At 45.3% G+C, this 21,600-nt stretch overlaps 2 protein-coding genes across 2 annotated transcripts; one reads left to right on the forward strand and one right to left on the reverse strand.

Moving 5' to 3' along the window:
• Positions 1–1,682: 1,682 nt before the first annotated feature.
• On the forward strand, positions 1,683–21,093 carry PDPN (podoplanin; the record flags this gene model as incomplete). The annotated part of the gene is made up of 3 exons (XM_084244078.1): positions 1,683–1,779; positions 14,097–14,162; positions 20,978–21,093. 3 exons carry the CDS (start codon positions 1,683–1,685, stop codon positions 21,091–21,093), a joined length of 279 nt encoding a protein of 92 aa, XP_084100204.1.
• LOC311176459 (large ribosomal subunit protein eL21-like) lies at positions 16,080–16,737 on the reverse strand (the record flags this gene model as incomplete). Its single annotated transcript, XM_084242002.1, has 1 exon — positions 16,080–16,737. The coding sequence occupies one exon, from the start codon at positions 16,735–16,737 to the stop codon at positions 16,264–16,266; it is 474 nt and encodes a 157-aa protein (XP_084098128.1). The 3' UTR covers positions 16,080–16,263.
• Positions 21,094–21,600: the final 507 nt, after the last annotated feature.

The following is a 21,600-nucleotide window of genomic DNA, read 5'->3' on the forward strand; positions in this document are numbered from 1 at the left end:
CCAAAGAGAGGGGCTTGTGGAGGAGGATTGAATGACAGGGAGGGTGGGGATGGGGTGGGAGCACCTCCAAACTAGTGGACAGTGACCGAGACAAGGAGCCCACAGGATGGACAAGGGAGAAAGCAGCTCTTGAATGGAATTTTGAGTCCTCTGGTTTCATAAACCTTTTAGGGGAAAGAACATGATGGGGCATTTTATCCAAGGGCCGTGTGACAGTCAGGCCACCAAACACCTGGAATTCTGCCAAGTTCCTGTGAGGCAGGAAAATGAGGTGGCTGCTTCCTTCTATGACTCCCCTGAACCCAATAGCCAGCCCGCTTCTCGGGGGGCCAGGCCGGCAAGCTTTCCCTTGAGCCTCAGCCCGGGGATTGGGTGTATAGGGAGGAGTGCTTTTGCCTGGGACTTGCTCAGCTGAACGGTTTGTCCTTCAAGGGAAGCCAGCACCTAACTTTCTGAGGAGCTGAAAACCGAAATTACTCAGACAACACTAAATTTCATGCAGGGGAAAAAAACACCCCAAATAACAAAGCTACCAGAGGATGATCACACTTCCGGAGGAAGATGTGCTCCCGACCTCTGTCCAGGGGCACAAGCTGCTGGCACTGGGGCGTAGAGAGAATCGCTGAGCCACTCGGGGGTAATAATGGCCATTGTTCTATTTGTGGGGGGGTGTCAGTTACGTCCAATGTACAGGGCAAGCGGGGAAGGGGCCACGCCAGGAGGACAACAGGTGGACACATTAAAGATGAGAACAGAGCGTTTCCCAAGATCCTTTATGGCTTCTCCATCCAGGAGAATAAAACAAGCAATGTAAGCAGAGCTGTGTCCAGTGACTAGTATCCCGGCCAGGGGAGAAGGGAGTGGGTCTTCCTGGAAGCTGGAGGAGAGGAAGGGAACAAGGAGTAGATGACATTAAACCTGCTTGCCCCAGGAACCCGGTTATTTAACAAATATTTATCGAGTGACTGTTCGTGAGTCAGGCAAGACAACGTTTCCCGGCTGGTGGCCGGCAATAGGCAAGACAGCCTGTCTGGTGGCTGCGGGTGTTCTCATGCTCATCCAGGTGGTTCTGGGATGAGTCAGGGGTCCCCGGTCTATCACAGCCTGGAAATGCGCCCCACCCAACAGCCACACCCTGCCACTTCCACCCCCTGCATCTCAGGTGTGCACTCTAGACCAGGACACGCGGGGATGGCCAGTAAGCAGGTATCGTGTCGGGAAGCTAGTTCTCCTTCTAAATAAACTTTGGTTTCCTGTGAGCTGGCACCCTGTGGTCAGATTCCACTCCTGGCTCTGAAGCGAAGGGAACTCAATCCTGGATGGGTGGTTAAGAGCAAGAACTACGTCATAACAACTAACATTTGCTGAGTGATTTGCACGTGTCCCCGCTTTCCAAGCCCCTTTTTACTTAATCCACACCAGGGACTTATAAAGTCGTATTTCAGAGACTGAGCAGAGACACAGAGAGGGTCAGTCACTTACGGACCCACCACAGTGGGCGGTTGGCTCTGGTGAGACTGGAGGCCAGCCAGCCCCACCTCGGGGCCCCCGCCCCACAGCAGCCAGCTCCGCTTGGGGTCAGGGATCAAGGCCACCAAGGACCCCCAGAAAAGTCAGCCTGTTGATTTCAAGTACCTCTTCCTGCAGCAAGGCCAGGTGTAATGGGTTGGACCACAGTTTAGATGGAGGTGAAAACCCCTGTCCCTAAAGAGCGTGCAGAGAGCACAAGTGATCAAGACCTTTACGAGTTTGAGGAGGTGGGTGGCAGCTCACAAACAGGTGAGTCTGGAGGTGGGAGCGCCTGGCTGCTAACATGGCACATGCCGAGCCCACGCACACTCTCCTGCCAGCAGGAGTGGGAGAAAGGGGTGCTCCTCCTCATTGGGGCTGGAACAGCCTCTTGGGGAAGGTGGGGCTTGGCCTTGGGTGGGAGACATGGCACCTGGGCTTGGCAGAGACGCGCAGTGAGGGCAGGGGAGTGTATGAGAGAAGTACGGAAAGAAAGACAACCTGGAGGTTATGTGTAGAGAACCACCGAGGCAGCGGGAGTGCGGTGGGGGAGAGCTGGGGAGTGGCAGGAAATCGGGGAAGGTGAGTCCGTGTTGAGTTGGAAAATAGGAGTGGTGCATGAACAGTTGTTGTCAGGAAATTTGAAACCCACATGGGACCGAATCCAATTTATGAGGACAATCTGAGGGCTGCCCCACGAGGGGGTTGGGGGCTTAGGAGGCTAAGAGACTAAAGTATCACCAATAGAAGGGGGGCTGAGATCAGATTTGGGGGGAATAGACCAGCAAGACTTGCAGCTCATTATTTCCTGATTTCGTACTATCGTTCCTCGTTTTCTGATTTATTATTTACCTTTTATGTCACTCATCACTATTTAAAACTTTTGATTGAGGGTCTCCCCAGTGGTGCAGGGGTTGAAGTCTCAGTGCTGTCAAGCTATGCCAGTCACTGTGGCCTGAGTTCGATCCCTGGCCAGGGAGCTGACCCACATGGCGCAGGAGACCTCTCCTGTCTTGCCCGCTGCTCCCCTCAGCAGTGGATTTCAGTGGATCTGCCTGTTCTGAATTCTCTCACCTGCCCCACACCTCTGGCCTACGCCCCAGTTCTTGTATGCATAACTATAAAAATAAATCTTTAAACACCCTTTTGGTTTATAATTCATAGACCCTAAAATTAACCCTCTAAAGCTAAGCAATGTAGTGATTTTTTAGTATATTTGTAGAATTATACAACCATCACCACTGCCAATTTCAGATCACTTTTAGCACTGCTCCCCACAGCCTCAAGATATTAAGTTGATCCCATGAGCGCCCCCACTGCCTCCGAAACCACCACTTTGCTTTTCACCTCTATGGGTCGGCCTTTTCTAGGTATTACATATCAGTACAGTCATACACCATTCAGTCTTTTGTGCCTGATTTCTTTCACTCAGCATGTTTTCACCATGTCCACATTGTGGCCTTTATCGGAATTTTATTCCTTTTTATGGCTGAGTAATGTTTCCCTCCACACCACATTTTGCTTATCCAGTCCCCAGCTAATGGCATTTGGCTTGTTCCCACTTTGGGGCTCTTATAAATATTATTCCTATGAACCTCCATGCACAAGTCTTAGTGTGGACATACGTTTTTATTTCTCTCAAGTATATTTCAAGGGGTGGCATTGCTGGGTGATGTGGTAATTCAATATTTAACTTTTTGAGGAAGTGCCAAGTTGTTTTACAAAGGGGCTGTCCTTTTAAACATCCCTACCAACAAAGCAGAAGGCCCCAGTTTCTCCACATTCTTACCACCATTTGTTATTTTCTGGTTTTTTTATTTTATTTTATTTTTTTTTTAAAGATTTATTTATTTATGCATACAAGAACTGGGGTGCAGGCCAGAGGCGTGGGTGTGTGTGTGAGAGGATTCACTAGAGATAGAGTGGGGAACAGAACAGGCGAATTGACCAAAAATACACTGCTGAGGGCAGTCAGGAGAGGTCTGCTGCACCATGTGGGTCACGTTCCTGACTGGCCAGGGATCGAACTCATGCTGCAGTGGCTGTGGATAGCTTCATAGTGCTGGGTCTTAACCCCTTGCGCCACCAGGGAGGCCCCTGCTTTTTTTTTTTTTAATAGCAGCTACCCCAATGGGGATGAAGAGGTAGCTCATTATAACTTTGATTTACATTCCCCTAGTGATGATGGGCGTCCTTTAATCTGCTTGTGATCCACTTTTCTTCTTTGGATAAATATCGATGCAAAATTTAAAAATCTCATTTTAAAATTAGGTTGGTGTTGAGTTTTTTTTATCCTTGAACTTGTTGTATATTCTGGATACTGGACCCTTGTTAGTCACAGGAATTGCAAACATTCTTCCTGTGCTATCGGTTTTCTTTTCAATCTCTTGATAGTGTCCAAAGAGCAGAAAAGATGAAAATTTTAAATCCACTTTATCAATTTTTCCTTTGATTGCCCTGTAGTGTTGCCTACTCCAAGTTCAACAACGATTCATTCACATTTTCCCCAGCAGTTGCATAGTTTTAGCTCTTGCCTGCAGGCCCTTGATGGGGGGAGGGAGAGGTTCAGTATTTATGAGTGGTGTGAGACAGAGGTCCCACTCTGTTCTTTTGTGCATGGCTATCCCGTTGTCCCAGCACCATTTGTTGCAAAGATGGTCCTTCCTCCCATTGAATTATCTCAGCACTTTTGTCAAATTCAACTGCGTAAAAGGACACACGTATTTCTGATCCCACAATTTAGTTCCATCCCTCCTATGCCAGTGCCCATCGTCGTGATCACTCTTGCTTTGCGGGAAGCTTTGTAACTGGGAAGGGTGAGTTCTCCCACTTCATCTCTTTTAAGATTCCTTTGGCTTTTTTTATGACTGTGGTTCAATCCTTTGTGTACATGACCAGGTCGAGAGAGCCGGGCGCCTCCCTGTCTTATGTGTTCCTTAAAGGAACGCATGGTCGGTAGATAATTAACTTTTGGTAGAAGGGAGAGGAAGGAAACAGTGACTCAAGGCTTTAGGCAGGAATGGCAAGAAGGCATGATGGAAGTATAAAAATCAGGTGGGAGGGTTGACAGCCAGGAACGGGTTTGAGGAATAGGAGTAGTTTATTCAGCCTGTTGGAGAGTCAGAAGTATTAATAGGGCCTCCCCTGATGGCGCAGCAGTTGAGCGCTGGGCTGTGAAGCTGCCCGCAGCCTCTGCAGTGCCAGTTTGAGCTCAGACTGCCAGGTGAGGGTCCCACATGGCGTGACAGACCTCTCCTGCCGCGCCCGCTGCTCCCCTCAGCAGTGTATTTCGTCAGTCTGCCTGTTCTGTTCCCCGCTCTGGCTGGGGTGAATTCTCTCACCCTCCCATGCTTCTGACTGTACCCAGTGCTTGTATAAGTAAATAAATAAATCTTTAAAAAAAAGAATTATTAATAGGTGATGTGAAAATTATATAAAATACATTAATAATAATAAAGTAAAAGTACAAAAATAAAAACTCTTTAGAAAACAAAACAAAAGAAGTACTAGTAGGGCATTTGCTTTGATGTACCTTGTAGGGACCTGGGAGACCCTCCACTAATATGGCATCAGGACTAAACCCTGGAGATAGGACCCTAGATCACCAGCACCAGGGGAAGATTGCCAGGGGGTCAGAAGACACCCCCCTAGCCAAAACAATTGTTTTCTTAAATCTACAGCAAAGTACACTTCAAACTCCCAAACATGGCTTAGGATCAAGGCCACTGCCGCTCACGGATACACAGCCGCATTCTGCACATTCCTGCAGAGTCTCAGTCCTCGGGGCTCACCGCTGGACTGTCTGAGCTGCCTGGGTGGAGGGTGAGGTCAGATCTAGAGGGGCTTCGCTTTCACTCTTGCAAAATCCCTGCCAGCTCAGCTGCCCTGCATGAGTCAGAAGCTCCGCAGCCAGCAGCTGTGGCCCGTGTTCCCAAACACCCCATCACCCCACCAGACGCTGTGCCCCCAGGCTGCCTCACCCCTGAAATAGGCTCTCATCTTTGCTTATTCAAGTACTCAGCGGTCTTCCCTATGAGGGGCCCTTTTGTGCAGGACACGGCCCCAGCTGGGTTCCAGAAGAGTGATTACAGAGGTGTTGATTCCAGTCTACAAAACTGTGACCTCATTTCCTCTTTGACGGAGAACATTCTGCTCTTGGTCAAGAGAGAAATCCCCCCAGGTTGAGTAATTCTGGTGGAGGCGGCAGCTGACAACTCTAGTTTTAACACTCAAGTCGCTCGGGGTCCTGTTTGTGCTCAGGGGTGAGTGGATGACCTGATTCTCTTCATGAACCCTGAAAAGGGTGAATATTCATCTAGTCATTCAGTCGATTATCAGAAACTACGTGAGTGACCAGGTCATAAAAGTCCAGAGGTTGGGTCTCGCCCTCGAACTGGAAAATACTAATATGAGAAAATAGCAAATGCCAGTGGCATCAAGTCTCACTCTAGTTTAGGAGATGATCTCTGTGCACCTTGGGAGAGCACAGAAGGGATTTCCCTGGCAGATGAGTAGAGAGAGGGGTTTGCATGGTTAATGATGCAAGGATTGCAGACCTGGGTGCCCTGGCACCAGAAGCCCCCAGGCAGCTGCTTCAGTCCCGCCCCAGCCCTTTCTCTGCACAGAGTGGATGCCAGGAGGAACTGCAGAGAAGTAACAGTACTGCAGACACCTAGTGCCCACTGGGTAGAACCAGACTTCAGAGTCTGACAGCCCCTAGGCCCACCCCTGCATCACCACCTGCTGACTATGTAGGCAGCCTTCCCTCTCCCCTGCAAAAAGAAATCGTACTCATTGGCAAGGCTTTTGTAAAGAGGGCTGACACCACATTTTGCACATGCTCCTGTGACTTCAGTAAGTAGCCCTTATGTGGAATATCTACCTGGTGGGTGGCCTTGGAGGGTGAGCAGGAAGATTTGTGAATGGAACACAGTAGGTCTCTGCTTCTTCTCACCCGCCAAAGGGAGAGGGCTTGGATGAGGCTGGGAGGCCAGTGTGAGGTCTTATGGACTTTATACTGGTCCCTTTCCACCTGCCAGAGACTCGGGGGCAGTCCTTGCTAGGGAAGTGACAGGAGTCCCCAGGACCATGGCCCCTCCTTATTGCTCACAGTCAGCTGCAAAAGCCCCCAGGATGCTGTGTCCTTGTGCAGTCACCCCTCTGCATCTGGGGATAGTCGCTGCTCTAAATCTTAATGGGTAGCATTGCTTTTGGTTTCTTCAGAGGAACTCATGACATTTATCTGAAACCTTGATATGTTTCTCTTGAATTTGAGAGGCACGTGTCCCCAGTGCCGGCGTCAGGTGTCAAGTCTCCTGGTTGGCGTGGGCCTGCAGGGGCTGACAGGACCTGACACAGTGAGTGACAGGTAGCAAATGGCAGGGTGGAAAATTCATCCTCAAAGGCAAATTGCTCTATTTTTAGCCATGCTGCCTCTTTCATCAGGGGAAGAGATTTAACACCTCCCAGATTAAGTTCAGAGGTCAATGGCAGGAATAGTGTAAGGGGTAACTCAAAGAAATTTCCCACTTGGCTATAAGTGTACTCTGTTAGTCATTCAACAAACATCTGTAACTATCATGGGATGATGGGGCCAGGTGGGTTTTAGGTAGCACTGGCTTCCTCAAGGAAGAATAAGAGAGTGTGCATTCCTCTGGGATACCAAGTGGCCTGCAGGCCTCCAGGAGTTACATGGACTTTCCATGGCCAGACCTTTGATGTAGGAATTTGCAGGCACCCATGGAAAGGGTGGGTGTGTGGGGAAGGAGAACCCACTGGCCACATCAGTGATTATGCGGACTGCATCCCAGATCTGCCAGGACTGGGGGGTCTGGCTCACTACCTTGGGTCAGCTAATGGCTTTTCATATTCCAAAGGAAGGTTTCTATACAAGGTTAGGAGCCGGCCAGGCCAGCCCATAGGGCGCCAGGAATAAAGATTGGTGGGTAGAAGCAAAGTTCTGGCCCTTTCTTCTGGTTGTGGAAGCCCATTCCCCAGCAGTGAGGGCAGCACCCCCAAACAGCTGCATTTGGGACATCTTAAATTGAGAAGAAGTGGGTCACAAAGATCTGAGCACCTCACTGATCACAGTAGGTGGTCCTCAGAGCCTGGAAGAGGCCCGGCTGGCGCCTTGCTACAGTTTTGGGGAGTGTTAATTTTCAGCTTTCTGAGTACAGTATTGAGACTCGATAGAAAAATAATGGGCAGACCCCGGGTCTGGGCAAAGGAACAGAAGCGGCATTTTTGTTTTCCAAATAGGTGTTTTGACTTCTCTCTGAACACGTTACTTCATCGCAAATGTAATTGGGAGAGGAATGCTAAAATTAATTGTTAATTATCCTACAGTTGCTCCTACAGGGGAAAACCAGAATTTCCTAGGATGTTGTAAGGAAAAAAAAAAAAAGTGTTCTCCTCCAGGGCCACAAAAATCAACCACAGCCATGTGCTTGTCCGTCTTCAAAGGCATATTTGTGCATTGAGACTCTGAGCCACCACCCAGGAGACTAGAAAACACCCAGCAACAGGAAAACTGCCTTGATCTGCTGGCTAACCCCACGGGTTTTCTTTGAAAACCCCGAGGGTATCTCTCCTTGGGATTTTGTTATTTTTAAAGTCAACATTCCCATTTCAAGATAAAATGCTCTCAAGCTGCTGCTCCGCCATCTGATTCTGAAGCTTCAGGTCATCAGAAAGAGGCTCCCAAAACCCCCTCATGGGGGGATAGAGTTGGGGCAGAGTTTCTCTAACAAAACGCCCACTGGGGACTAGAGGCCATCCAGGTAATTTCCTAGTGAAGTGGTGGAACCCAGCACAGGGCTCAGCCTTTACAGGGACACCATGTTCACACGGTACCTTGGTTTGCACCCCAACTGTTGTTTATCAGCAGAGCTGCCAGCGGTGGTAAAATGAAAAAACAGCTCTAGGTCTCCTCTTTATTTCTCACCATGGGTGGTAAATGACTTCAGAGGCTCCCCGCCATGACCTGTCCAGTTCTGGCCCTTTCCACCACCTCTGTCCTGGCACCAGTCACTCTCGCCTGGACCCCAGTGCTCAAGCAATCTCCCTGCTTCTGTCTGATCCCTGCTCGCTCTGGGGGGTTCACACTCCATCCTCGGAGTACCACCAGCCTGGCCCCCTGCTCAGTCTGTCTCTTACCTCCAGTCACACTGACACCTATTTCTGGAGCAGGCAGTCCCAAAGTGTGGGGCGTGGGGCATAGAGAGCTGGACTTCAAGAAGGTTCCGTTTTTGATTGTTGGTACTTAGTTTGTGGAGCTGGGACCGAGGGCTGCTGCTGGGAGGGGTGCCTTTTGTAAAGCATATCATACTATCTCCCCTAATCTACCACTTTGGAAAGCTTAGTCCACGTTGAAGAGGGTCACTTGAGGCAGTTAACATTGCGGTCCTTAATAAGGAGGCTAGAAGGTTCGAACAAGATGGGGTTTCCTAAGAGGGCATGAGACATCCAAAGAAACAGTTGCCTCAGATAACCAAGATTACAATGATGAGAGGATGAAGACATGGGACACATAGAAATATTAAGTGTAGGAGTCTCCCTGGTGGCGCAAGGCGTTAAGCACTGCACTATGAAGCAATCCGCAGCCTCTGCAGGACGAGTTCAATCCCCAGTGGCCAGGGAGCAACCCACATGGCACAGCAGACCTCTCCTGTCTCGCCCGCTACTCCCCTCAGCAGTGTATTTCAGTCAGTCTGCCTGTTCTGCTCCCCACTCTGTCTCTGGTGTATCCTCTCACTTCCCACATCTCTGGCCCGTACCCCAGTTGTTGTATGCATAAATAAATAAATATTAAAAAAAATTAAGTGTAAGAACAAAACTACAAGGAAAATACAGGTGAATACACCCAAAATCTCGACACAGGGTGAGTGAGTGTGACTTCCAAGGGACAAAATGTGCCTAATAAGTTTGATTAGCCACAGAGCTTGCCATGTACCAAAGAGACGTAAATCCCAACTTGTAAAAAATTATAATAAAGTTTTCAGCATCTAGTCCAAAGAATATATTCTCAAGGTATAAAGAACTCTGACAAAATTATAAAAAAAAAAAGAGGAATACCACAAGAGAAAAATAATCACAAAAGAAGACATCCTTTAGATATCCTTTTTTTTTTTTTCATCCTATATCATTGTTTGTATTTTGTACAATATTTGGTTTCTCTCCTCAGGTGTAGGCTCCATAGTTCTCTCACCGCCACAGTACCCATGAACAGTATCCTTCCTTGTTTCGACCCCTTTCTCTCCTCCTCTGCTGGATGCCTCAGATCTATGATCAGCTTGCAAATTTTGTCTTTTTCTTGACCCTTTGTTCGGTTTCCCTATATTCCACATATAAGTGAAACCAGCCGATATTTATCTTTTTCCTTCTGACTTAATTCATTTAGCATAATCCCTTCCAGCTACATCCATGTTGCTGCAAATGGCATGAGTTTATCTTTTTGATGACTGAGTAGTATTCCTTTGTATATACAGGCCACACCTTCTTGATCCACTCATCTGTTCAGAGGCACTTGGGTTGTTTCCATATCTTGGCTATTGTAAATAGTGCTGCAATAAACATAGGCGTGCAGGTTTCCTTCCAAATTAGTGTTTTTGTGCCCTTTGGATAGATTCATAGAAGTAGAATTGCTGGGTCATATGGTAGATCCACTTTTAGTATTTGTGGGGGGGGGGTCCTCCACACAGCTTTCCATAGTGGCTGGACCATTTGCATTACAGCAGAGTAAGAGGGTTCCTTTTTCTCCACATCCTCGCCAGCATTTGTTGTTGCCAGTTTTATTAACTTAAGCCATTCTTACTGGTGTGAGGTGGTATTTCATTGTGGTTTTGATTTACATTTCCCTGATGATAAGTGATGTTGAACATTTTTTCGTATACCTGTTGGCCATTTGCATTTCTTGTTTGGAAAAGTGGCTTTTTAGCTCCTCTGCCCATTTTTTGACTGGGTTGTTTGCTTTGTTTTTGTGGAGTTGTGTAAACTCTTTGTAGATCTTTGATAGCAGTCCCTTATCAGTTGTATGGTGTGCAAATATTTAAAAGAACACATTCTTAACGACTAATAGACTGACCACCACAAATCCAGGGAATGTCAATAAAACCAAGGGATTGAAAACAATTATTCAGGGCCTCCCTGGTGGTGCAAGGGGTTAAGCACCACACTATGAAGCAGTCCACAGCCTCTGCAGCATGAGTTCGATACCCCTGGCCTGCCAGGGCCTGCCCCTCAGCAGTGTATTTCAGTCAGTCTGCCTGTTCTGGTCTCCACTCTGTCTCTGGTGGATCCTCTCATATCCTCCCCCCGACATCTCTGGGCTGAACCCCAGGGCTTGTATGCATAAATAAATGAATCTTTAAAAAAATTAAAACAATGATCCAAAAATTAAATTACCACAATGTAATTTAGCACCATATCTAAATTCTCAAACATCTTAGATATTTTAAAATATACCACTTTCATTTTAAAGATTTTAAAATGTCCTTCCCCATTCCCTAAGTGCATGTGATGGCATTTTTTGAAAAATATAAGCTGGAATGACTTCTTTCGAGATGTTAGACTTGAAAGTAAAGATATAAATGATTAGAATTAGCACTTTACTACAAAGAAGCATCTTTCGTTCTTATTTTTTCTCAAACATAAGAACCTTAAAGTAAAATTGCTGTTTTGCCTCTTCTTCTAAGTAAAAGGAACATTGGTCTAGCCTTTTAAAGAATAACACACACGCACACAAATTCCAAACTGAATGGCTAGGCTGCCTACTTATTTGGAAACTTCCATGGCTTCTGACCCCGCTAGCTGGGTGAAGCTGGGTGTGGCAGGATAAGGTGTTCTCAGGACCCACTGTCATTGCAGTCCCCTGCTTATATAATCAGGTGTGTGTGTGTGTGTGTGTGTGCATTTGCATGTGCACACATGCACGTGTCTTAGGAAAAAAGAATCAGGGAATGAAGGCATCAGCACATGATTGAATTTCCCTGTTCAAAGAGGAAGACATCAGATGCTGGCTGGAAACTGGGCAGCTGGCCTCCTAGGCAGTCTTCACCCGGGAAAGCCTTCAGCCAAAATAATAAGAGAGACAATTGAGGATCTCTTGTTAAAGATCAGCTTTCCCATGGAGCAAAAAGAAAGCCAGGGCAATGAGACAAAAGACGTGCATCTTAATCACGAGTGTCATTCATAAAACACCCTTTGTCTATTCAGAGCGATTTTGGGACTTAGCTCTGTGGGCCAAGAGTAGAAAAAAACAAGGAGGAATTTTTATCAAGTTACGCTTTCAATGAACTGAACTTTCTATGAAAGAATTCAAATCAACTTCATTCAGGACTTGATTTTTTTTTTTAAGCAAGGGTGCTTTTGTTTTTTAAAGTTAGAGGATGCTAGAAAGGAAGTGATTTTGCTGTACGGTTCCAGAAAATGGTTTTTTGCATCAGTGATTTGTTAACTGTGTTCATTCCAGGAGAGAAGGAAAAATAAAACAGAATGCTTAGCTGTTTGTTTTAATAAGAACTACGTTCTGGCAAAGAGATATTACCCCTTGAGCTCCATAAATACATTCAACGTATGCCCACAGCACAGTTGTAAATCCTAGTGGGAGATGAACACCACCCACCCCCACCCCCACAAATAGCCAGAAACGGGGTGGGGGGGCATACACTATTTGCATGCACTGCGGTATTCCATTATTACTAACTGGTGAAAGGCTTTTGTCCCTCAAGATGAAAAATAATTGCATATGCTGAGAAGGTGCATCCAAAGCCATTGATCTGTAGCACTGGATTAGGACTCTGGATGCAAAGAGAAGACTCATAGAACAAGCAGATTTATTCTTCTATGCATCAGCAAAGATGTTATGATCAAATATTTATTAGCTGTGCCTCCAGCCGGGTTGGCTAAAACAGGGAGAAATAAGGTGTATTAGGGAAAGGATGGAATTGCTAACTTGAACACAGCCTTGATCCAAATCTATGCTCTTTCATTACACAAAGAAGTCTCTAAGCCCCCTCCCTTTTGCTCCTGGGATGTTGTTTGCTTATTTTGCAACTGTATTTAGTCATGGAATTTTCAGAGCCACTCAGTCACTCGAGTCAGGGGAGGGAGCCCGTGGCCAGTGAGTCAGATTCTGAACTCATGCAAAGGGTCATTTGAAGAGTTGAGATGGTGCTTGGAACTGGCCGTGGTTAGTTTGGGTGATTGCAGCAGAGGTTGAAGAAGAGGCAGCTGCTGTTGTTACCTGTTCTCTCAGTCTTGGAATTCAACTTGCTACTCCACTCCCACTCCCACCCCCTGCTCCTCTGGAAATCTTTCTCTTGGCACAACATGGGTCATTCATCCAGTGTTGATGCAGAAAAGCCAAGGTCAGGGGCAGTTGTTCTTTCATTAGCGTAGCTATCATGGCACAAACGGTTCTATTGGATTTCTGGGTAACGTTAAGATTATTAGGGCCTCCCCGGTGGCGCAGCGGTTGAGCACTGGGTTGCGAAGCTGCCCGCAGCCTCTGCAGTGCCGGTTGGATCCCCAGCTGCTCCCCGTTCACCAGAGGAGGGTCCCAACAGGGCGCGCAGACCTCTCCTGCCGCCTGCTGCTCCTCTCAGCAGTGTACTTCGGTCCTTCTGCCTGCTCTGCTCCCCGCTCTGGCTCTGGTGAATTCGCTCACCCTCCTGCGCTTCTGACTGTACCCAGTGCTTGTATAAATAAATAAATAAATCTTAAAAAAAATTATTACTGATGTTCACCCCAACTTTAAAACAAGAACTCTAAGTAATTGACAAGGTCTGTGATCAAAACCAACAGTTCTGGTCGTTCAAGTCAGCGGCAGGCTTGAAGTGATGACGAGTGAGCATGATTTAGAAAGATGGAAAACTCACTTTTGCACATTCTGATTCAGTTGGTTTGAGATAGAGCCTGCAGACTGGTGTTTTTAGAAATACCAGTCACAGGGGCCTCCCTGGTGGCGCAAGGCATTAAACACAGCACTGTAAAGCTATCTGCAGCCACTGCAGCACAAGTTCAATCCTCGGCCAGCCAGGGAGCTACCCACATGGCACAGCAGACCTCTCCTGTCTCGCCTGCTGCTCCCCTCAGCAGTGTATTTCAGTCAGTCTGCCTGTTCTGTTCTCCGCTCTGTCTCTGGTGAATCCTCTCGCCCCCTGCACCTCTGGCCTGTACCCTAGTTCTTGTATGCATACATAAATAAATCTTAAAAAAAAAAAAGAAATACCAACCACAGATGATATTCTGTTAACCCTAATGCATTGGTTCATCGTATGAAATGGCACAAGGAAGACTCTGGTTCATTATGGAAAAGGAAAGGTCTGTATCTCTTGTGGGGTGTCCTGGAGGGGCTGGTTGCTTTACCCCCTTGTATTTCCATCTTCCTTCTTTTCGCAATGGAGAAAACCAGATCATTGTATGAACCAGGCCAAGGAAAATGGTTTGTTGTAGGATGGAAATATCACACCCCACCAAAAAAAATTCTCCATACGAAATAGAAAAGAAAGTGATCTGATTGTCACTGGCCAGTCAGGTCTGCCCACATGATTTCTACCTTAAGCCCTAACTTTGCCTTTCTTCTTCAGCCATCACTGTGCGGCCAGAGGATGACGTTTTAACTCCAAGTATAGAAGATGGCTTGGTGACCCCAGGTATGGAAGATAACATTCTGACACCGAGTACTGGTGAAGAGCCTTATGAGTCTACTAGCGCCACAGGTCTGGTGAGTGTCCTGGGAAAAGAGGATTTTGCTCTATAGGCATGTGAGCACATGCAAGAAGATGGATGGATGGATGGATGGATGGATGGATGGATGGATACATGGATGGTAAGTGGTTGGGTGGATGGATGGATGGATGGCAAGTGGTTGGGCGGAGGGATGGATGGATGGATGATTGGATGCATGGATGATGGATGGATGCATGGAAGGTTGGTTGGATACATAGATGGTAAGTGGGTTGATGGATAAGAATTTTATCAACAAATATAAGTACATTTAGCGTGAGCCACTGCACAAAAGAAATTGTTATATAGCTTAGAACAGAAGCTATTTAGCAGCAGCTGGCATGCTCACCACAGAGGATTTAAGAATATGCAAAGTGGCAAGGATGTAAGCTTTAAAATGCCCAATCTGTTACAGCCCAATTTTCAATACAATAAAAATCTTGGATGTTGTATCCAAGCATCCATCGATCCTTTGAAAGTTCCTAAATACGTCTTTGCAAATTCCTGCCTTGTTGGAGACTTGTAATAAACAAGGACTGTAGCCCATCCACAGACCATGCTGGTGTAGACCGACAGTCTCAGCAGACACTTCCTAACCTCGTGAATTCTAATCAATTCACGTGCCTCAAGCGCCCACTTGGGCAACACAGGATGCCAGGCACAAGGAGACACCGAGGAGGTGTGTAGCCACACCTTCCACCCTGAGGAGCTTATAATTTAGTTAGTAACACGGAACTGAGGCTCCTGGCCACCTCTCTGACCTTATGCCACTCTCCCTCCGACCTCCTTCCAGCCCCTGGTGATGACCATTCTACTTTTGCTCTGATTTTGATGATACCAAGAGTGCACAGTGGTTCCAATTTCTCCATATCCTTGACACATTATTTTCTGTTCTTCTGATTGTTGGCATCCCAGCAGCATAAGGCAATAGTCTTATGGTTTTGATTTCCATTTGTTGGATGATCAGTGATGTTAAGCATCTTTCATGTGTTTCTTGGCCATCGTTTATCATCCTTGGGGAAATGTCTACTCAAGTCCTTTGCCCATTTTTTTAGATGAAATTAATTTTAATAATATTTGATTGAGCTCAGTATATCCCCAATATTATCATTTCAACATATAACAATAAAAAATGTTATTTGACATTTTTAAGCTCTCTTTGGATTCCACCATGTATTTAACTTTTTGTCTTTAAGAATGTCTTTATTGAGGTAATGCTGGTTTACAACACGGTATGTGATTCTAAAGTATAAAGCACATCTCAGATGCATGTCACACCTCCCTGACCACCACAGCACCTTTGGTTCCATCCACCATAGTCCATTGTGCCCCCTCACCATATGGTAGCTTTGATTTGTTTTGGAAAGTTGTAGGAAAACTTTGTTTTCCCTCCTCCCTCTCCCTATCTGGTAGCTTCAATTCCATAGTCAGATTTCTAGGGCTTGTTATTTATTTATTTTTAAAAGATTTATTTATTTATGCATAAAAGAACTGGGGTGCAGGCCAGAGGTGTGGGGGTGAAAAGATTCACCAGAGACAGAATGGGGAGAACAGATGGATCTACTAAAATCCACTCCTGAGGGGAGCAGCGGGGAGACAGGAGAGGTCTGCTGCACCTTGTAGGTCAACTCCCTGGCTGGGGATTGAACTCGTGCTGCAGTAGTGATAGCACTGAGACTCAACCTCTGGGCCACCAGGGAGGCTCTAGGGCTTGTTATTGGTTTGGTTCTGTCTGACCCTTTATTTTGTATCTTTATATTCCACATATAAGTAAAACCATAGGTATTTGTTTTTCTCCTTCTCTCTTATTTTACGTAGCATCATCCCCTTCAATTCCATCCATGTTAACACAAATGACAAGAGTTCATCTTTCCTTCTAGCTGAATAGTATCCCATCGTGTGTATGCATACTGCATTTTTCTAATCCACTCCTCTTTGTTTGCCCATTTTTTATAAGATTATTTGATATTTTATTTTATTTTATTTTATTTGTAGTCCAGAGCTCTTTTATTTCTTTTTGCACACCTATCATGCCATGAATTCATAGGGAATAGGTTCTAGCAGCTCAGGCTCCTTCCCATTGGTTCTCACAAAGTATGCTTCTCTAGATGGAGCAGGCTGGCGCTTCAGCTGAACCCAAGTACCCTTCTCTTTGGCTTCCTTTTTCTTCTGATCATTTTCTTTCACACGTTTCAGGAAGCTATCTCGGCTCTTAGAGTGCTCGATACGAACATTAATTCTCTTTGCAAGAATCTTGCCCTTTACTTGCTTGTTTACAACAATGCCAACTGCATGCTGGGTAACATTATAGACTCTTCCGGTTTTGCCATGGTAACATTTGTGGGGCATTCCTTTTTGAACAGTGCCCATCCCCTTGATGTCAACAATATCACCTTTCTTATAGATTCGCATGTATGTGGCCAAAGAAACAACTCCATGTTTTCTAAAAGGCCTAAAGAACATATAGCGGGTCCCTCTTCTCTTTCCCTTTGTGTTAGTCATTTTGGCGACTTACTGGAAGATGGCGGTTCTGGCCGAAAGGTATTTGATATTTTATTGCTGAGTTGTAGGAGCACTTTTACCTTATGAGATATAGTTTTGCTATTTTTGTCCTCCCATTCCACAGGCTGCCTCTTCACTCTGTGGCTTATGTCCATGGTTGCTCAAAGTTTTTAAGGTTAATGTGCTCACATTCATCTGTTTTTGCTTTTGCTGCCTGTGCGTGCTGGCATAGCTGGTGAATGCTACGTTGGCATCAACTTTGCCATTAGGAGAATTACTCCAAGTTTTGCTCTGTTGCTTGCTCTTGACTGTGAACTTGGGCATATCATCTGGCCTCTTAAAGTGTGTTCATACTATAGGACTAATAATAGCATCTACTTCATAGGGTTGTATGGGGTATTTAAAGAGTCTGGCACATAATAACCTCCCAGTAAAGGCTAGTTATTACTCTAATTGGGAAGGAAAGCCATTAAAGGATTAATGCAGCATAATAGGTATCAAAGAAATGTTACAGGCAAAAAGTGCTATTCAAGTTCAAGAGAGAGAAAAAAAATGAAAACTTTGTGATCCAGTATTTGTTGAAGAATCAAGCTCCTAGGAGGTTAGCATACTAAGCCTTTGGCATTTGTTTCTGGAGTAGACTTGGTTTTATTCCTGTCACCATTCTTATTTGCTTTCTTGTTTTTTATTTGCTTTCTTGTTTCTACTTTAAATTTATGTCGTCTATTTTACATATTAGTGCTATCTTAATCCTTGTCTTCTGAAAGCAGAGCATCTATTTCAAAACATTATGTTTATTTCTATTGTGCCTCGTTGCATCTCCTATAGGTGTCAACAGGGGCAGAGAGTGTAACAGACGTGCACATTGAGGACCTGCCAACTGCAGAAAGCACTGCCCCTGACCAGGACAAGAGTCCGAGCACCAGCTCCCCAAGCGTGACCACTAGTCACTCCATGGGTAAGAAAATGAGTTTCCCAGTGGGGGGACTTGAGCAAACATAATAATCCTTGAGCAAGCATAATAATCAATGGGGCATGTATTGGAAAGCAAGAGCACATTCTGAACCATGCTTTCTGTAACAGGTTTCACATCTGATTTATTGGGGTGTTGATCACTGCCCTCTACCTCAAGTGACGACTAGGGATAATGGCCCCGAAAGGGCAAGTGAAGTGCAACTGGTGTCATGTTGCTGACCCTCAGCTACAGGGAGGGTTGTTGTTTAACATTTACAGTGTCAGTTTTTCCTTCTTTCTTATGTTTTACTTTGCTTTCTGAGTCTTGCACTGGGGCACATACTAGGTAATCTCTAAGGTTGCTTCTAGAGAGTGATTTCATGATTCTGACATCCCATGATGTAGGGAAGATTATCTGATCTTTTTGTTTAAAAGAGTGTTGTTGTCACTGTATTTACAACTTACATCCCTGAGTCTGGGAAAACAAAAACAAGCCAAAATGTTAGCAGAGATGACTTTGACCCCTGTCTTTTCTTTTTCTGGATTTTTCTGTCTCCAGATCTAGTAGGGACCTCATGCTTTTAGGGGCAATTGAAAAAATCTCACGCTGTTATTTGTACAAGTCCATAGCTCTTATATCAACACAAAAATAATAATATCACTTTTTCCCCCTTTTTCCTCTATCCAACTTGTTTGTTGGTTTTTTTTTTTTTTAAAGATTTATTTATTTATTTACAAGAACTAGGGTACAGGCCAGAGGTGTGGGGGATGAGAGGATTCACCAGAGACAGAGTAGGGAGCAGAATAGGCAGATCTACTGAAATACACTGCTGAGGGGAACAGCAGGCGAGTCAGGAGAGGTCTGCTGTGCCATGTGGATTGCTTCCTGGCTGGGGACTGAACTCGTGCTGCAGAGGCTGCGGATAGGTTCATAGGCTGCATCTAAACCCCTTACACCACCAGGGAGGCCCCTGGGTTTTTGAATTATAGCAATTTTAATTGTTTTTTTTTTTTTTCCCACTGTCCCTTGGGTCCTCTTGTCCCTTCCCCTGCCCTTGACCTCAGAGTTGTTGAGGTTAACCTCAGGATATTTGTTGTAGTCTAATAGTCTTTGCAAATGTTTTGTGTTGTCCAACTGGCTGCTAGATGGACATCCAGTATTTGTTTTTATCATTCTGGCTTGTCTTGCTACATGTAATTTTTTTTTTAATTAGCTCCCTTTGGTTGAAAATGGCTGCATTCCAGCCTCCCTTGTGGCCACGAATATGGGATGTCAGTTCTACAAGAAGAGCGTTCTGGGGTTGGGTGCTAATGATGGTTGTACAATGTACTCAATACCGTCGAACTGTGCCTTACAGATGGTGACAAATAAATTAATTTTGTGTTCTATGTATTTTACCTATGAAGGGGGGAAAAAAGCCTTCATAAAGTGCTTTGAAAATAAAGCCTGGGCTTCCCCTTGTGGCACAGGCAGTTGAGCACCACGCTGTGAAGCTGTCTGCAGCCTTTGAAGTGCCAGTTCAATCCCCAGCCTCCGGCGAGGGTCCCACATGGCGCGCAGACCTCTCCTGTCATGCCCGCTGCTCCCCTCAGCAGTGTATTTCAGTCAGTCTGTCTGTTCTGTTCCCTGCTCTGTCTCTGGTGAATCCTCTCACCCTCCCACGGGTCTGACTTGTACCCCGGTTCTTGTATAAATAAATAAATAAATCTTTAAAAAAAAAGAAAAAGAAAATAAAGCCTGATGGTCACTCTAAGATGCAAAAGAAATGGTTAACATTTAAACCCCAGAGAGGACGCACCTGGGCAGAGAAAGAATCATCACTATACTTGGTCACTGTGGGGAGTAGCGGGTGAGACAGGAGAGGTCTGCTGCATCATGTGGGTCAGCTCCCTGGCCGGGTATCAAACCTGTGTACAGTGGCTGTGGATAGCTTCATAGGTTGCATCTTAACCCCTTGTGCCACCAGGGAGGCCCTGTGTAAAATTATTATAAGGAAACTTATAATTTTATTACTTCCCAGAATGTACTCATAAGTAACTAATTTATACCCATGTGATAGGTAAATGAAAATATTCATGTTCTAACTATTGGATTAGCTTTGGTTGCAAATAGAAATCCTAAAATCACAGTGGTGCAAATCAATGGGTATATATGTTCTCTCGTTAAACTTATCTGGGTATGTGGCTTCCTATAAACTGTGGATTTTGTTACTTAAGATAAAGCAGAGAATGGGTATTCTGAGACAACTCATCTTCTTGGTCACACCTTTCAAAACTAGAGCACTAAATGAAAAGCCTTTAAAACACTTGATGAGTTTTCCATGACCTTCTCATTGGACCTAGACTCAACAGCCTTGAATTCTTTTGTTACCCTAACTGCTAAAAGTTTGTGACCATTTATTTAAGATCTCTATGGCTCAATTTCCTTGACTCTGCCTCTATAGTGGATGAGAAAAAAAGAATATACACAAAAAGCACTGTGGACCCATCAGTGTGAAAAACTATTCAATAATAATAGTTTTGAAGACAAGATCACGCTGGAGCTTGCTGAAAAATCCCCTGATCCAGCTTATTTATGAAATTATCCTCTAAGCTTGTGTCTTGCTACCTTCCACTTAGGGTAAACTCATCTTTTGCCAATTGTTAAATTATAGTTATTAAATCCTATTAATTCTATATCATTACATCTCTTTCTTTACAGAGGGAGTGAGTAAAGAGACAGAGGTCACAATTGAGAAAGGTAGGCTGGATTTTGGTATCAAAATATCCTTATGGTGGTTCAAAAAAATTTCTTTGAACTTAATGTTTGTGATGAATTACATTCTTTCCTGGGTTGCAGTCAGCAGAAGCAGAACATAAAAACCTCTGAGAACAGGTCTCAAGTCTCTTTGAAGAGACAAAAGGGAATCATTTGTATTTGAAATTAAGCAAAGCATAAAGGAGTCTGTTCACTTAGTGAGAGACAGAATGGTGGCGTGTCACAACTTATTGTTACGAAGAAAGAGAATAAAAATAATTAAATAGCTGGACACAAACGCTACCCAATAATTAGTGATAAAGCTCCCCCCACCCCGGATGAGTTGTACGCTGGACAGATCTCGAGTCCCCCAAATCTCTCCCTTCGTAGGATGGATTAGAATGACTCAAAGTGTCTTCTCAGCTAAGTCAGCTCCCACTTGGTGCAGGGAAGCAATAGAGATGTCGTGCCACTGAGCACGGTGGTGGTGTGTTTATAAATGACCCAAGTATGTTTATCTGGGGCTCATGTTTTCCTCCTGGCATGTAGATGGCTTGGCGACAGTGACCCTGGTTGGAATCATAGTTGGGGTCTTACTCTCCATTGGCTTCGTTGGTGGAATCATCCTTGTGGTCGTGAGGAAAATGTCGGGAAGGTACTCGTAAGTAAATTCCTTACCCCCCATGATAGGAAGTGAAGGCGGCCATTTCTGGAGTGCAAACTGTGAACTACGACACCTCTAAGTAAAGGTCATGTTCAGAAGTCCCTGAACCCCAGAAGAACAGGTGCCCCCTTGGGCCTTGCACGTTTCCAAGAAGAGTCGGCCAGGGATGGCTTTTTAGTTAACTTCTGTTGAGATCTGAACAAAGATGACCTTTACCTTAATTTTCCAACTAACTGAACTGGAAGAGAAAATCCCAACCATGTTTTAACTTGATACCTAATCTCTCTGCTCCCAGTGCAGGGAGGTAGGTGGCTTCCAGACCAGCATCTGCTCCTGTTCTGAAGAGGGGCTCCCTGGGGGTGGACCTCTTCATTTAGACCCCTCCCTCCATCCTGAAGGATGAGGGACAGGGATGCTTTGTCTTTATTCAAATTCCTTAAGAATTCAGAATATTCCGTTTCATAGCCAGAGGGTAACATTCCTCATATCTGTTAGAGAGATGATATTT

The sequence above is a fragment of the Talpa europaea genome (assembly GCF_964194135.1).
Source record: "Talpa europaea genome assembly, chromosome: 9".
In the NCBI taxonomy this organism is placed as follows: Eukaryota; Metazoa; Chordata; class Mammalia; order Eulipotyphla; family Talpidae; genus Talpa; species Talpa europaea.